Source organism: Oncorhynchus clarkii, chromosome 5 (genome assembly GCF_045791955.1).
Source record: "Oncorhynchus clarkii lewisi isolate Uvic-CL-2024 chromosome 5, UVic_Ocla_1.0, whole genome shotgun sequence".
Taxonomy (NCBI): domain Eukaryota; kingdom Metazoa; phylum Chordata; class Actinopteri; order Salmoniformes; family Salmonidae; genus Oncorhynchus; species Oncorhynchus clarkii.
This window is the reverse complement of record NC_092151.1, coordinates 55228557-55246853: the sequence shown is the minus strand read 5'-3', so window position 1 is coordinate 55246853 and position 18297 is coordinate 55228557. Positions and strand designations below refer to the sequence as shown.

The window sequence follows — 18297 nt, the reverse complement described above, 5'->3', positions numbered from 1 at the left end:
GTTTGTGCAGTAAGCTAAAGACCCAATACATTATATTTGCTTCAATTGCCTGCCAATGTATTGTTGTTCAGGACATTTTTTCCAATTAAATGTCTAAATATTAGGTAGGCAATATGATCACCCCGGTAATAGATCCATTGTTGTATTACTTGTGAGGCACAGTGGAGTGAGCTTTTCATTTTACTGGGTGGTCATTTTACTGATGGTCAGTCTCAGAGGAGGGAGAGCAGCAGACTGAGGGTCTGCCTCTCAAAATCCTTCCGCTCTCCCTTTCCTCCACTGACACTGACCAAAAAAAGGGACAGTCTTCCAGCTGATGGCAAAACTCGAGTCACACCGCATTATTTCTGCCTTATGCACAAATTCATGTCGTTACTCATATGAAAAAGGAAAGAGAAATATTCCTTGATATTCAAAAAGACGCAAGCCGCTAATAATAACAACGCAAGCCTATGGATACACTCATTTATCCTGCTGCAATGCTTGTTGTAGAGATGAATGGAAATAGGAAGAAAGCACATTTTATGGCTTTTTAAAGTGTTGAATACAAAATGTTGACAGTGCTGAGTAAGAACTTAAACATGAACTCAATCATAAAAACAGCAGCTCGTTGCTGTATTTGTTGACAGTCTCTCTCTAGTCATGGTTTTAAACGTTTTAAAATCTCACAGTGTCAACTTCGCTGTAGCTTTCTTTTATGCCTGCTACTTTACTGCAGACATGGTATTCTGAGCCATTCAATTTGCGAGCGGTAGGGCTATTGCACTTGATTTGCTCTCCGGGAAGGTAGAATTTGTACCTTCAGACACATGAAATGGTTCAAAATGGCAACAGTTCACCTGCCTAGTGCGCAGGGCAGCTGAAGTCGGGTGCACATACTGCCAACAGCCCGAGAATTAAAATGAAAATAGGAACAAGGCTTTACCGTTGTTTTTTTTAAACAAAAATGTTTGGCGATCGACTAGGAATGCCTTGGAGATCGACCAGTCAATCCGGCTGGTGCCCACTGCTCTAGAAAGTTAGGTGAAGTTCAAGCTCATGCTTCGCTCTGTGGACTGATATTTCTTCTGCATGGCAGTCCCGGGTGGAGCTGCGCAGCAGCCTTGGGGCTACTGCTCGTCAACGCGCTGCTTACAGGGAGCATTGCTGGGGTCAGTCTCTGCCATGGAAAGAGCAGGCGTTCCAAATGTTTTGTACACTCAGTGAATATTCAGAGTATATGGTCTTTCTAACAGACTTTGCTGCATACAAAGCCTATATCTCATAGGCGAGGTACAGAGCTGAGCACATGAGCAGAGGGTTTGAGCTGGGGTGTGTATATTGCCACCCATTCAGTAGGGTCATGAGTGTGCATGTGCTTGTATGTTTGCTGTGTGAAAAAAAGCACATTGAAAATAAAAATCAGTGGGCTGACTGAAAAATAGAGAAAAAGGAGACATTCCGGGTCACACTGCTGCACATTGTAATTTACAATAATACAAGAAAATGTATGCGCACGTGTGACTGGCAAGAAATGTGCAGGCAGGCAGCAGCAGCAGCGGCAGCATCCTCACACACTGGGAAAGCTTTCAGTCCCGTCTACAATGGCGACTGACCTCCAGCTAGAAATCCCTGAAAGGCTTTCTTTTCACGCCGCCTCCACCGGCAGCTGGAACACAGCAGAACCTTTAGAAATGCTTGTACATTTTACTGTGAATGGCTTCTCCTCCCTGGCAAGGCTTTTTTTTGACACCGTGCCGGCCTTGGAGAGTGCCTCTCTAACGCCAAGGAGGTACAAGGTTCAAAAGACAGGTGTGGGCAGACATCTCACTCAGAAGCAACTATTATTATTTTTGCAGTTGGAATGGAATGGTACCACTCCAGCAGAGCAGAGTAAGGTCCAGCAGAATGCAGAAAATGTACCCAGAGCACATTCAAGCTGCAACTTACTGTAACAATGTGCTGTAAATGTACTTATTGTAGGTTTCCCTGGATAACAAGGCTTGCTAACAAAACTTGTCCAAAGACCATTCCAACCTCTTACAATCAAGAGCCCATCATCAAGTAAGAATCAGCGTGCTGTCCCGGGTAAAAATGAGAAGTGCAGTGTCGGAAAAGCTGTGCTTGCAGGAAGCCAGAAAAGCCACCTCCGTTTACATTGTTGGATCGTTGGAATGTGTGTTCTGGGCACCTTTGGAGTCCAAATGGTTATATTATTTCTCCTGTTTTGCACTCATTCAAAAAAGTCCCAGCAACCCTAATTTATGTCTTTAAATATGAATCTCACTCTATACAAACACAACGTTAAAGGGCAATTCCGCCACTTTTCAAACTCATATTCATTATCTCCAGCGCCATACCACGTTTCCATGAACTGAGGTTTAAAAGATTAGAATCAAGGTCATATTTATTATTTTTCTTTTTTAATCTGTGACATGACAGGGTAGGATTTAAAGCAGGAATTGGAACCAGTTCAGGGAACAGAAACGAAAACCATTAAAATACATTCAAGGAACAGAACAGTTATTTTAAAAGCAAGGGAACTGGTTAATAACATAACTTTACGTTCCGGCCATTTTTTTTCCAGTCCCACAAAAAAACGCAACATATATTTGCAAGTGTGTGTGTGAAGGCTACCATCCCCTCCGAAGCATAATCTACTTTAGCTTCTGAACTGCACTGTTGGTTAAGGGCTTACAAGATTTTTGACTTGTCTGCTCAGGGATTTGATCTTGCAACCTATCGGTTACTAGCCCAAAGCTCTAACCACTAGGCTACCTGCCGCCCCAGGTTAAGAGAACTCTCTGAAGTTCAACAACATTCATAGTTCCTTCATACCTCTGTAGGTATAATTCTGTGGGCCTAATTCAGATAGCTAATGCATGTCATAACAAGATGCCCAGCGCTTCATGCCCAGCTCTCTCCTCACCCGAGAAATTTCAGTCGCATCTCATACCCTACGCTACAATTGTCTGTCCAATGCATGTACATAACTGTCCCGCTGTCACCACTTTATTTTATGTCAGAATAAAAGTAGAGAGAATTATTTATATCAGCTTTTATTTCTTTCATCACATTCCCAGTTGGTCAGAAGTTTACATACACTCAATTAGTATTTGGTAGCATTGCCTTTAAATTCTTTGACTAGGATCAAACATTTTGGGAAGCTTTCCACAAGCTTCCCACAATAAGTTGGGTGAATTTTGACCCATTCCTCCTGACAGAGCTAGAGTAACTGAGTCAGGTTTGTATGCCTCCTTGCCAGCACACACTTTTTCAGTTCTGCCCACAAATTTTCTATAGGATTGAGGCCTCATTTTAAATTAATACTTGTGCCTAATCCTAACCTTTCCTCTTCAGATTTTAAGGTATCACCCTGGACCTTAGTGGGGGAGCTGACGCCGTATAGCTGTCCGATGACTAATCAAGGCTGCAACCATGTTAGATGGGCTGTTTATACTAGGATTACCCAGCATGTGGTGGGATTGCTTAACACCCACGTGGCGATCAGTGTTAGTGATCAAGCATTCATTGCCTCTTTTTGGGAAGGTCTCTTAGAGCTTATTTTAGGCTTATTCTAGTAATCTATGGGGTCTCACTCTCGTTATCAGGTAATTTATTCTTCGCTCATGGCTATGTCTAATGGTATCTGCCGGTAAGCCTTCAACTCAGGTAGACTATTTGTAGGTTTTGATCATCAGGTCACTCCCAACTGTGCACGCTGCAGACGCATCAGCTACTGCTGAGCAATTTCAGTATGACATTAGGCTATTTAGATAAGGTGGGTACGTAGCTAACGTTTAGCTGCGGTTTCGGGTTTTAGTAATACTGTGTTTTTTTTGCTACGTGTTGGTATGCTGAGCTGTATCATACAGCAGTCTACTGTATGGTCTTCTCTCTGTACAATGTCTTCTGTTATATAACCGCGCATGTCTTTTCTATTCCAAATTCAGTCAGGCATATCAAAAGAGTATCTCCTCTCTCAGTAGCGCAGGTTTGAAAATCACGTTAAGGCAATGGTGTTCAAAAATACACTTTTCCAGATGCGGTCTGTATGATGGCTTCAAGGGGTGCTTCAGTCTGAATACACTCAAATGTTCCTTCCCTTCCGTTTTTGCGTGATCTGTTTGCATTAAGTTCTGTTTGCATTATGTATGCTCACATGTGGAACACTTGTCATCACCGGAACTAACACTGCTTTATCATGTTAGCTGCCTGCATGCTGAGCACGGGCAGCAGCTGGCGAACTTCTGTTCAACATTGATGCTGGCAACCAGTGAGAAGACACTAGATCTCATCGCTGCTCTGGTTCCATCGTCAGCGCTGAGGGCTAGCTCTGAGCTATTGGCAACCAATTCTGGTTCGCCGCTGCTACTTCTCTCTAATCCTCTGCTGCTACAATGCTACAATTTAAAATGTTTCTGAGGATTGTGAAACCTACCCGAGTTCTTGCAGTATTGGTATATGATCATGATTGTCGGCCTGTGGTCCGTTAGCTATGTTGCATCTGCCTAATGGGCTTCAAAAGAGCAATCTTCAGGCAACGACAAAGGTCACTATCACCCTCACTCTATATAAATAGATTCATGTTAAGGGTGTTCGGCTCATACAATCATTTGTACTTGAGGCAGTGGTCTTTCTATGAGTTTTTACAGTAGGGAAGTACAGTTCATTTTAATTTCTCTTTAATCATTGCATGGTCTCACGATTTAATCAAGGACACAAGTTCACCGTGTTGGGTAAGCATTCCCAAACTGATAGGAAGGGTAAAGGTACCATTGCTCAAACTAACTCCTCCTTTCTGTCCTCTTTTCCATGTTACGCTACCTGCAATGGCGACCACTGGCAACTCCGGGTGATCCATTATTCGTCACCGATGCAGGCAAACCAATGACAAGATACTGGTTTTTCATCCCGGCTCTGTCTCCTCCTGCGGGGCCATATCCTTAGCCATACGCAAGCTTATCCGTTTTGCATCGGCGCAGCTTCAACGGCTTCTCTATCTGTCCCTGCATCCACACTGGAGATCATGGGGTACTGGTCCTCTGCTTCCTATGAACACTATGATGAAGATGAAACGCCAAGGAGATTATGGACGTCAAAAGTGATGAGTTCATTTGCGAGTTCGATGCCTTATATAGATCGCTATGTCGGCGTTCAGAGATCTGTTCTTAACTGACTTGCCTAGTTAAATAAAGGTTCAGCTAACAGTCAATATCATTGCTTTGGTTGTTATCGCAGTCAAGTTCCGTGCATATTGCTTAGGTTGTGCTTTTTTTTTAATTATATATATATTTAAACCATTATTTAACTAGGCAAGTCAGTTAAGAACAAATTCTTATTTACAATGACGGCCTACCCCAGCCAAACCCAGACGACGCATGGCCAATTGTGCGCCGCCCTATGGGACTCCCAAACACGGCCCATTGTGATGCAGCCTGGATCCGAACCAGGGACAGTAGTGACGCCTCTTGCACTGAGATGCTGCGCCACTCGAGAGCCCACTAGATGATAGATATTTCATGTCGGCCACAGATGATCAGGCACCTCGTATAGATCAGTGAGAGCACCACTGCGTCTCTAGGGCAGCTGGGTTCACACTGCTACATTGGCAAGATAGGCAGATAGTTCACACGTGCCAAGACAAAGCTTATCTGGCCTTAAATCGAGGGTACCCGGCAGTACGTCAGGAGGGATAGGAGTCATAAGTCGTTCAGTTTAAGCCATATATGGTTAACATTCCAACATAGTATTCATTCTTGCGATTGTAGGTTGACTTTATATTTATGCAATTATTTATATATTTTACCCCATTCTCCCCAATTTCAATCTTGTCTAATCGCTGCAACTCCTCAATGGGCTCGGGAGGCAAAGGTCGAGTAAAGGTCCTCCGAAACATGACCCACCAAACCGCAATTCTTAACACCCACCCGCTTAACCCGGAAGCCAGCCGCACCAATGTGTCGGAGGAAACACCGTTCAACTGACAACACAGGTCAGCCTGCAGGTGCCCGGCCCGCCACAAGGTGTCGCTAGAGCGCGATGAGCCAAGTAAAGCCCCCTCGGCCAAACCCTCGGACACTGCCCTATGGAACTGCCGATCACAGTCGGTTGTGATACAGCCCGGGATCGAACCTGGGTCTGTAGTGACGCCTCTAGCACTGCGACGCCGTGCCTTAGACCGCCGCGCTCAGGAGGCCCTCGTAGGTTTACTTTAGCTGGTCAAGTGATGATGTCTGGCATAGCTACACAGTCGGCTGGCGTAAGGTTTTGCTGTTTTGGGGAAGGGTATAGCTTACCGCTCTCACTACCTGTAGGCTATTTTATATTGATGCTTTGCTTGGCCAGTGAGCTACCCTGAAGGAGCAGAGCCTATATGTCAAGACTTTAATTATTCATTGCTTAATAAATGGTTAAACATATTTCTACATGGCATTTTCTTTCTGAAATTAAGCGGAACCAGTTCAGAAGGAAAACCGAGTGCCCCGCCTCAGGCTGACGCATCAGCTGAGATGGCAGCAATTAGAGACGAGTAACAATCACGCCTACCTTATTGGCAGTCTATTTAAGCTGACCGGGTCTGCTCACTGCCTGTAGGCTATTTTATATTGATGCTTTGCTTGGGCAGTGAGCTACACTGAAGGAGAAGGGCCTATACACGAAGACTTGCATTAATTCAGTGCTTAATAAAATGGTTAAACATTTCTACGTGGCATCTTTCTGAAGTGTGTGTACTTTACTGTATTTATACTTGGGATACCGCTTTTCAACAGGAAACTTTTTTTTTTGTCACTGGAGGATGTCTAAGCTTTATGCAAAGCAGGGTTACATTGTCTTTATTTAAGCTCCAAAAGCTGAGAGATCTTTTTATAGGTTAAAACATTCCAAAAGTGTATTTTATTTTTGCTAATTTAAGTGCAAAGATATTCCTTTATTTTATTTAGGTAAAGCGCTGCCCACCTGTCCGGGTGAAGAATAGCCATACTGTTAAGCCTCTGTGCTTTGGCAGTCGTTCTGACGCTGGTATCACAAAAAAATATGGATGAGTTTAGCTAATTCTAGGTATAGCCGGCCAACCATTCCCATGCCCTTTAATTCATTCATTATGTCATCCACTGTTCTGACGCCATTGCCTCTCTTTAGCTCTGGTAAAACAGCAAGCTGGTTTCTGCCCAAGTCCATGCCATAGTGGGCAGTCACACATTGGAAGTCCTCTGTGGACCATACATTCGCTTTTGACGTAGCGGGGAGTAGAGTCTCGACGGATTGGTACAGGCACATCTCAGGCAGGAGAGGAGAGTGAGCGGAAAATAGAAACCAAGTGCAGAATGCAGACTGTCAAACGAGATGCAACTAAGCTGTTGAGAGGTGTGGTTGATGAGGCTCTGTAGGCTGCAGCTAGGAAACCACTGTGACTGACAAGTGAATCCACCTGCCGTAGCGAGTGTGGGGGGTGACACTGGGACAGGGTCGTAGTTGCTAGATAAAACAGGAAGAAATTGGGGGAGGTACTATGTCAACTTGTCAAAATAAGTGTGAAAAAAGTTCTCTAAGTCATAAACTAATGACTATGTCTGGTAAACGTGTTCTGTGCTGCTGCTTTGAAAGTGATGTGCCGGGCGTCACACCAGATTGAAAAGTACTGGGAGAAATGCCAGCTCGCTACACATTTTCTGGCGGCTCTAGTTTGTGTACTTAAGAGTGCTGTAATAAGAAGAGGGTTTGTTTAGTTTCACTAGTCATTAAATCCCTAGAAAGATGTCTGAGGATGCATTTTGTGTCTTGTATTAGAGGTCGACCGATTAATCGGAATGGCCGATTAATTAGGGCTGATTTCAAGTTTTCATAACAATCGGAAATCTGTATTTTTGGGCGCCGATTTTTTTATACCTTTATTTAACTAGGCAAGTCAGTTAAGAACACATTCTTATTTTCAATGACGTTCTAGGAACGGTGGGTTAAAAGTGCCTTGTTCAGGGGCAGAATGACAGATTTTTACCTTGTCAGCTCAGGGATTCAATCTTACAACCTTACGGTTAACTAGTCCAACGCTATAACCACCTGCCTCTCGTTGCACTCCAAGGTAAGTTGCTAGCAAGCATTAAATGTATCTTATAAAAAACAAATCAATTAATCACTAGTTTATCTAGCGTGTCCTGCGTTGCATATAATCGATGCAACGCTGGGGGATGATTTAACAAAAGCGCATTTGCGAAAAAAGCACAATCGTTGGACGACTGTACCTAATCATAAACACAAATGCCTTTTTTAAAAGAAATCCAGGTTAGCAGGCAATATTCACCAGGTGAAATTGTGTCACTTTTCTTGAGTTCATTGCATGCAGAGTCAGGGTATATGCAACATTTTGGGCCGCCTGGCTCATTGCGAACTAATTTGCCAGAATTTTACGTAATTATGACATAACATTGAAGGTTGTGCAATGTAACAAGAATATTTAGAGTTAGGGATGCCACCCGTTAAATAAAATACCGAAAGGTTCGGTATTTCACTGAAATTAGTTTCCAGATTCGACCATATTAATGACCTAAGGCTCATATTTCTGTGTGGTATAACTAAGTCTATGATTTGATAGAGCAGTCTGACTGAGCGATGGTAGGCAGCAGTAGGCTCGTAAGCATTCTTTTGTGCGTTTTGCCAGCAGCTCTTCGCAAGCACAGCGCTGTTTATGACTTCAAGCCTATCTGCCTAATGGCTGGTGTAATCGATGTGAAATGGCTAGCTAGTTAGCGGGGTGCGCTAATAGCGTTTCAAACGTCACTTGCTCTGAGACTTGGAGTAGTTATTCCCCTTATTCCCGATGGGTAATGCTGCGTCGAGTGTGGCTGTTGTCGTTGTGTTCCTGGTTCGAGCCCAGGTAGGGGCGAGGAGAGGGACAGAAGCTATACTGTTACACTGGCAATGTAAAACCCATGTAAAACCCTTTGTTTTCTTACTCCACATGTATTAAAAAACCTTACTCATTCAATATTCATATTTTCAATAGGATGGTGGAAATGGGAAAACACAGAATGAGCATTCCTAAAATGAAGAGTGAAATCCTTTCGGTAAGTAAACCAGTGGCAGGCAGTGTGTTCCTTCCAGAGCTGTGTAGTGTTGAGTCAAGCTGGGGAGGGAGGGCGAGATGGGTACCAGGTGGTCTTAGCCCACAGCAGCAGTGCGGCGATGCCAATGAGTCAACCCTACTTAACCGGATTGGACTGTGCTCCAGTGAAACCGGTGAGCCTCCAGAACCCATCCAAAGCTTCTGGAATTCTGTCTTGCCTCAGCCTCGCTCGACACCCCAAAAAAAAGAAAACTCCCCACTGTCTGAGACACACACACGCCTCAAACACACAGACACAAAAGCGTGAACACACACACAAACGTTCCCCCACACAAACATCCACACCTGCTAACACCTCCCCCTCACAGCGGTTCACACACACACACTAAATTAAACTTCACAGTTGATTCATGGCCGCCAGATACGAGGAGGGGGGCGAGCCTCAGGAAAATGCAAAGTGAGCCAACGTGTTGATAACGTTCAATTCAGGGGGAATATCTGGACAGATGATCTCATTTGTATGAGGTGTCCCGCCACCGAGGAGAAACAATTGCCCGAAATATATAAATAAAACAAATGCTCCTCCAACAAGCTATTTGTGCCAAAGCAATCTATTTCTTTTTTTTCTCTCACCTTGTACACACTCTTTCTAAAAGCAATCTAAGTAAGCTCTGAGACGCAGGTCGTTTTTCTTTGAAATTGAACATAGCAAGTTTTTCAGCATTACGGCAGTAGACATAGTGTATTTTTCAATCAAGCGATATTAGGTAATACAATTATGTCGTCCGTGTGACTGAGGCGGATGGAATTCAATGTGCCGAGGCGGATGGAATTCAATGTGCCAAGGCATTTTACCTGGAGAGGTGTGCAAGTTCTCATGTTGACCTTGGAAGGTGATTGAAAGGCTAGCCAAGAAAACAACAATGCACTCTTAGTTAGTCTTCAGGGCAACGTATATGGATGGATACAAAGAGCAAGAAGTAAGAGAGAATGTCAAAGATGGAAAGAGAGCGACAGATACGATGATGAAATGAGGATGAAAACAGAGAGCAAGAGGGAGAGTTCAATACCTTCCTCAGGCTCCTCTTCCTCAGCCGGAGAGGCCAGACGGCCTCGTCCCCCGTTGCTCCTCTCAGTCTCCCTCTGCAGGCTCACCACCTCCAACATGGCATCACCCTGGCCACCCTTCCCACCACCCTATACACACACACACACACACACACACACACACACACACACACACACACACACACACACACACACACACACACACACACACACACACACACACACGGTGCAGAAATAATACAGTGGGAGGATTCATTTTGACACAGCACCAAGAACAAAGTTAAACAGGTCATTACTACTGCAGCAGAATTGACGATTCAATTCTACACACTGAAAAAAAAAATAATGTTCAGAGTGAGAGCTGTTGCGACAGTCTCTCTTTGGGTATCCTCAAATATTTTCAGAAACAAAATCTGTCTAAAGTTAGCCTCACCTTTTGCCACCACCCGAGGGGAACCACGGAAAAATATAATTACACGTACAGGAGGAAATTAAATTGAGCGGCGGCAGAGAGCGCCAAGGATCGCACCAGACGGCTTTTGGCCAGAGTGTCTGGTAATAGGGTTCACAGGGAGCCTGCTGCAATCAGAGCACAGAGAGATTGGGCTCACTCGCCTATGCAGGTCACTTCTAAAGTTGGGCTTTGTTACATTGCACATTGAGGGTTTTGTAACACTGTTGTTGCTACTGTGGTTGTTTGGTCTCAGCATTTGCGGTGAGAGGTGGATCCATGACAACACTAACACACATATATATATATATATATACATATATATATATATATATACATACACATACATACATACATACATACATACATACACATATACATATACATATATATATATATATATATATATATATATATATATATGTAACCCTTGCTCTGTGAGCACATGTGGATCCAAGCAAACATTTTAGCACAAGGGCCATAATTGAAGACTATACATCTAACACATTTTTAGGCAATGCATTACCATAGCCTGCTAGTGCTATCAACAGTCATACATGGCATATACGAGAACATTGGCATTTATTAAGGTTTAGGTAGTACAAATAAGGGGGTCACAATAAGCTTTGCAATAATACCACTTAGACCTTGGGTAGGATCCTCCACTAACCCGTGAGCCAAGGCACAAAATATGCTCAGAGAGGGCGACGACAACGGCTCCTCTAATTCCTCAACGCCTTAATGAGAGGCCCCCGGAACAAATACAAATCGTACTCAAATAATACTGGAGCTAGTGGCTGGGATTAGAATCTAGTGTAAACACTAGAATGGCTATCTTTTAATTAACCTTTAACTACAGCAGCCGCCATTCTATGCTGCCTGCTGATGAGCTAACTATAGAGAGGCACACAGGCAGAGCCCTAATTACTACAGTGTGATAATGAGTGGCTGCCTCGTATTAGGGCTCCCAATGAAACAAAGGCTAATGTCCACAATTACAAACTAGTCCCTAAATAGTGCACTTCTTTTGTAGTGCACTATATAGGGACTAGGCTGCCATTTGGGACGCATTCAAAGCCTGGAGTGGAGAGGAAAAATCCCTTTCAAACAAGGAGGCAAGAGGCTTATGTTACTGACTTATGGGGCTTGTTTTGATTTTCTAAACACCTGCGGAAGGACCGGACAGGACGGGGATGCACTTGTGTGCTGGGCGTGATAATTGAATGCGTCGAGAACATCGTCGTTCTCGTGCATTTTAATTGGAGGAGTTCGGGGGGGGGGGGGATGGGTGTGGATGTGTGCAGGCCTCAAATATCCCCACCGAATTGACGGTCATGTCCATCGATGCCCCCTTGTGTGGCCGTAGTGCATCCCTAAAAGAAAATCCATGACTTGCGGCAAAAGGGTGACTACTTCTACTTCTACACAGTCTCCTCTGAACACTGAAGCATTTATTTGGGCTGTAATTTCTGAGGCTGGTAACTAATGAACTTGTCCTCTGCAGCGGAGGTAACTCTGGGTCTTCCATTCCTGTGGCGATCCTCATGAGAGCCAGTTTCATCATAGCGCTTGATAGTATTTGCGACCGCACTTGAAGAAACTTTCAAAGTTGTGGAAATGTTCACATTGACTGACCTTCATGTCTTAAAGTAATAATGGACTGTTGTTTCTCTTTGCTTACTTGAGCTGTCTGTTCTTGACATAATATGGACTTGGTATTTTACCAAATAGTGCTATCTTCTGTATACCACCCTTACCTGGTCACAACAAAATTGATTGGCTCAAACGCATTAAGAAGGAAATTAATTCCACAAATTAAGTTAAGGCACAAATCTTAATTGAAATGCATTCCAGGTGACTACCACATGAAGTTGGTTGAGAAAATGCCAAGAGTGTGCAAAACTGTCATCAAGAAAAGGGGTGGCTACTTTGAAGAATCTAAAATATAATTTGATTTGTATAACACTTTTTTGGTCACTACATGATTCCATATTTGCCATTTCATAGTTTTGAGGTCTTCACTATTATTCTACAATGTAGAAAAAAAGAAAAAGAAAGAAAAAACCTTGAATCAGTAGGTGTGTCCAAACTGTTGACTGGTACTGTATATACACAGTGCCTTCGGGAAAGTATTCAGACCCCTTGACCTTCCACTTTGTTTTACATTACAGCCTTATTCTAACATTGAGGATTTTTTTATCCATCTACATACAATACCTGCTAACTACAAAGCAAAAACAGGTTTTTAAATTTTTTTTACAGAACTATCACATTTACTCAGTACTTTGTTGAAGAACCTTTTGCAGCGATTACAGCCTCGAGTCTTCTTGGATATGACGCTACAATCTTGGCACACCTGTATTTGGGGAGCATCTCCCATTCTTCTCTGCAGTCTCTCAAGCTCTGTCATGTTGGATGGGGAGCGTTGCTGCACAGCTATTTTCAAGTCTCTCCAGAGATGTTCGATCAGGTTGAAGTCCGGGCTCTGGCAGGACATTCAGAGACTTGTCCCGAAGACACTATTGCGTCGTCTTGGCTGTGTGCTTAGGGTCGTTGTCCTGTTGGAAGGTGAACCATCGCTCTGTAGCAGGTTTTCATCAAGGATCTCTGTACTTTGCTCCGTTCATCTTTGCCTCGATCCTGACAAGTCTCCCAGTCCCTGCCCCTGAATAACATCCCCATAGCATGACGATGCCACCACCATGCTTCACCGTAGGGATGGTGCCAGGTTTCCTCCAGATGTGACGCTTGGCATTCAGGCCAAAGAGTTCAATCTTGGTTTCATCAGACCATTGAACCTTGTTTCTCATGGTCCGAGAGTCTTTAGGTGCCTTTTGGCAAACTCCAAAGTGGGCTGTCATGTGCCTTTTACGGAGGAGTTGCTTCCACCTGGCCACTCTACCATAAAGGCCGGATTGGTGGAGTGCTGCAAAGATAGAACCTTCCAGAAGGAAAACCATCTCCACAGAGGAACTCTGGAGCTCGGTCAGTGACCATCGAGTTCTTGGTCACCTCCCTGACCAAGAACCTACTCCCCCGATTGCTCAGTCTTGGTGGTTCCAAACCTTTTCCATTTAAGAATGATGGAGGCCACTGTGTTCTTGAGACACCTTCAATGCTGCAGAAATGTTTTGTTACCCTTCCCCAGATCTGTGCCTTGGCACAATTCTGTCTTGGAGCTCTACGGACAATTCCTTCGACCTCATGGCTTGGTTTTTGTTCTGACATGAAAATCATGTCCAATCAATTGAATTTACCACAGGTGGACTCCAATCAATCACATTTATAAAGCCCTTTTTACATCAGCCGATGTCAAAGTGCTATACAGAAATCAAGTTGCAGAAACATCAAGGATAATCAATAGAAACAGGATGTACCTGAGCTCAATTTCATGTCTCATAGCAAAGGGTATGTTTTTTATTTTCAAAATGTTTAATACATTTGAAAACAATTCTAAAAACCTGTTTTTGCTTTGTCATTATCGTGTATTTTGTGTAGATGCTGAGGATTATTTTTTAGATCCATTTTAGAATAAGCCTGTAACGTAACAAAATATTTTCCGAAGGCACAGTATATATTTAATTAAAAGTCTCATTAAAGGTTTGGCTACATTTTCATGCACCTCATGTCGGCCCAGACGGCATCCCTAGCCACGTCCTCAGAGCATGCGCAGACCAGCTGGCTGGTGTGTTTACAGACATATTCAATCAATCCCTATCACAGTCTGTTGTCCCCACATGCTTCAAGATGGCCACCATTGTTCCTGTTCCCAAGAAAGCTAAAGTAACTAAACGACTATCGCCCCATAGCACTCACTTCTGTCATCATGAAGTGCTTTGAGAGGCTGGTTAAGGATCATATCACCTCCGTCCTACCCGATACACTAGACCCACTCCAATTTGCTTACCACTGACGATGCAATCGCCATCACACTGCCCTATACCATCTGGACAAAAGGAATACCTATGTAAAAATGCTGTTAGTTGACTACAGCTCAGCATTTAACACCATAGTACCCTCCAAACTCGTCACTAAGGGTCTCGACCCCGCCCTGTGCAACTGGGTCCTGGACTTACTGACAGGTCACCCCAGGTGGTGAAGGTAGGAAACAACATCTCCACCCTACTGATCATAAACACTGGGGCCCCACAAGGGTGCGTTGGCAGCCCTCTCCTGTACTCGCTGTCGACCCATGACTGCGTGGCCATGCACGCTTCCAACTCAAATCATCAAGTTTGCAGATGACAAAACAGTCATTACCAACTTCGTTACCAACAACGACGAGACGGCCTACAGGGAGGAGGTGAGTGCCCTTGGAGTGTGGTGTCAGGAAAATAACCTCTCACTCAACGTCAACAAAACAAATGACATGATCGTGGACTTCAGGAAACAGCAGAGGGAGCACATCTGCACAACGCATCACCGGGGGCAAACTACCTGCTCTCCAGGCCACCTACAAAACCCGATGTCACAGGAAGGCCAAAAAGATCATCAAGGACAACAACCACCCGAGCCACTGCCGGTTCACCCAGCTATCATCCAGAAGGCGAGGTCAGTACAGGTGTATCAAAGCTGGCACGGAGAGACTGAAAAACAGCTTCTATCTCAAGGCCATCAGACTGTTATTAAACAGCCATCCCTAACATAGAAAGGCTGCTGTCAACATACAGACTCAAATCTCTGGCCACTTTATTAGATGGACTTGAAAAAGGTATCACTAGTCACCTTAAATAACACCACTTTAATAATGTTTACATATCCTACAACACTCATCTCATGTATATAATGCTCTATACCATCTACTGCATCTTGCCTACCCCGCACAGCCATCGCTCATCCATATATTTATATGTACATATTCTTCTTCACCCCTTACATTTGTGTGTAAAAGGTAGTAGTTATGAATCTATTAGATTACTTGTTAGATATTACTGCATTGTTGGAACTAGAAGCACAAGCATTTCGCTACACTCGCATTAACATCTGCTAACCATGTGCAGGTGACCAATAAAAATGTATTTGATTTGAGCATAGGTCTGAACATGAGACTAGACAATATGCTTAAGTTAATCACCTACACTTGGACAGGGAAGGCTAATTATTTATGTTTTTCTTAACAGAATCGGTACGGTTTTTCGGTTTCCAAATCCAAATGGCCTTTATGCCCTAGCAGATTGGGCACCTTTTGTAGGCCAAATGGCCTTTCGAGCAGAATATACAACATACCTCCTATAAAGAACCAAAATCCCCTTTTGTATTGTACTGATGAGGTATAGGTTGGGATATTTATTACATGTGTATTGATGTAAAAGTTGGGATATTTATTACGTGTGCGATGAGGTATAGGTTGGGATATTTATTACATGTGCGATGAGGTATAGGTTAGGATATTTATTACGTGTGCGATGAGGTATAGGTTGGGATATTTATTACGTGTGCGATGAGGTATAGGTTGGGATATTTATTACGTGTGCGATGAGGTATAGGTTGGGATATTTATTACGTGTGCGATGAGGTATAGGTTGGGATATTTATTACGTGTGCGATGAGGTATAGGTTGGGATATTTATTACGTGTGCGATGAGGTATAGGTTGGGATATTTATTACGTGTGTGATGAGGTATAGGTTGGGATATTTATTACGTGTGTGATGAGGTATAGGTTGGGATATTTATTACGTGTGTGATGAGGTATAGGTTGGGATATTTATTACGTGTGTGATGAGGTATAGGTTGGGATATTTATTACGTGTGCGATGAGGTATAGGTTGGGATATTTATTACATGTGCGATGAGGTATAGGTTGGGATATTTATTATGTGTGTGATGGAGGTAAAGGTTGGGATATTTATTCATTATTAACTGGCCATTTATTTACCTGTTTGAGTTTGAGGTAGAAGGTCTCGCTAAAGGCCTTGCGGCTAAAGTACCAGAAGCGCTCATTGGCCGGGTAGACGCGCACCAGGGTTTCCAGCAGGAAGCGCACCGGCTCCACCACCTCAGTCACCACCAGGTCCACCGCGACGGTCATGTACACCTGCTTATCTGGAGAGAGACCACCACAGAGAGGACAAGGTCACACACTGGAGGGGGTGTTTATAGTGCCAACAGCAGTTCCAGATTGTATACTGAATCTGTCTGGGTTAAAGTGGGCGTTGCGCGTTGACACATTAAGTGGACAAAGTAAAATGGTAGGCTATTAGCTTGATTTAATTGTATGTTTATAGAACGCAGAGAAAATATATTGCCTGCTGTTTTAATTAGGTCGACCAAACGTGTACTCCTCAGAGGGCTTGGATTCCACCATGACCACCAGCTGTCAAACTAGCGACAGCAGCACACCTATTCTCTTACCTCACCCTTCCCAGAGAAAGAGACAGCGGACCAATTTAAAACTAGAATCATATAACTACAACCAAGAAACTCAGCATCTTTGAATATCTACGAATTATTTCAAATCTAAGGAAACCGCATTCCAAGTCACAGCATGAGACAAGCTGTGTGTGATATATCGCAATATAGTGCAGCATAAATCTAAGCTGTCCTCTAGTACCACCAGCCTCATCCAAGTGAAAAAGTTACGTCCGGGGTTAACAGATCTTGCAACATCCAATTTTTGGGGTTGAAAAAAACGGATTGGGAGAAAAATAAACACACAGATAGCAATCGCCGAGCTATGAAACGGAGGGAAAAATAACCCATTTCACAGTGAGAAGGTTTTATTATTGTAATTAACCAGGGGGGAAGGAAAAAAGTCTACAAAACTGCCTTGTGGCCTAAAAATAGATTCCAATTATGATAAAAGTCAAGCATAGCATGTTGGTTTAGAAAGATGTTTTAGGAAACGGCATCCCTTCAAGCTTCCGATACCACAGGACTAGTTTCCCTGCGTGCCAAATCGCTGACAACAAAGAAGGATTTGTTTAGTTGAGACCGCTAGGGCCATTGTTTTTAGAAGTCTTGTCTCTCCCAGCTTTGACATGAAGTAAGCTGTGTGGTTTAATACTGTAGAATCAGAGTCTTGAGTCTATGGTAGAAGGCTGTTTTTGTATAAGTAGCAAATAATGTTCATGTTTTGTGGGAAGTCTTCCATTGCATATAGCTTAATAGTTAAAATCTATACGGATAATTACTAAATGTTCTGGCTCTGGTTTATTATCTACACAAACAGTAATATCCAATGTTTACATGCATGTTCTGGAAGCCAGTTATCACAACTACCTACTTCCTTTTCTACTAGTGAATGGTTTGTTTCCTTTTTGGAGGAATCGTGGCATTGTAGTTTAGACTACCTAACTCCCCTGAGCTGGGTTGCTTTGACAAGCTGCCATATAGGTTTAAGTCAAACTTTCCTGACTTCCGAGTCAGCAACTCTGCAGCGCTGCTAATTTGTTTGATATAATGAGTTCAGTGAGGCGAGGTCTTGCACTTGCAGCGCTTGGCAGCGTCTTACTGTGCATTACACTGGGACCTGATATATGAAAAGGTGTCCAAACCACCCATGTTTTCAGACAGCCAATTTGGTTTGGGGCATATATAATTTATTTTGCAGGCCATCATAGGGAATAGCTGGTATCAAATGTTAGAGGCAGTGCCTATTTTGTAACTGTTCAAAGTAAGAAATGTTACCACAAAAGGTGCTAGCTATATAGGTCGAGTCTGGGACCACATGGACAGGGCCATTAGCTACAATTAGCACAAATGAAAAGCTCAGCACCAGTAGTCTTCCACATATA

The 18297-nt window shown here is 43.4% G+C and overlaps 1 protein-coding gene across 3 annotated transcripts in view; it reads right to left on the bottom strand.

The window, feature by feature from the left end:
- LOC139409023 (rab GTPase-activating protein 1-like) overlaps positions 1 to 18297 on the bottom strand; it is a 164737-nt gene that overhangs the window by 114069 nt on the left and 32371 nt on the right. For 2 of the 3 annotated variants that reach the window (XM_071153663.1, XM_071153664.1), the window contains exons 10-11: positions 16440 to 16606; positions 10114 to 10240 (exon numbers count right to left, since the gene is read on the bottom strand). In XM_071153663.1, the coding sequence (XP_071009764.1) occupies positions 10114 to 10240; positions 16440 to 16606 (294 nt within the window). The remainder of the gene's footprint in view (positions 1 to 10113; positions 10241 to 16439; positions 16607 to 18297) is intronic. The other variant, XM_071153665.1, reaches the window with a different exon arrangement.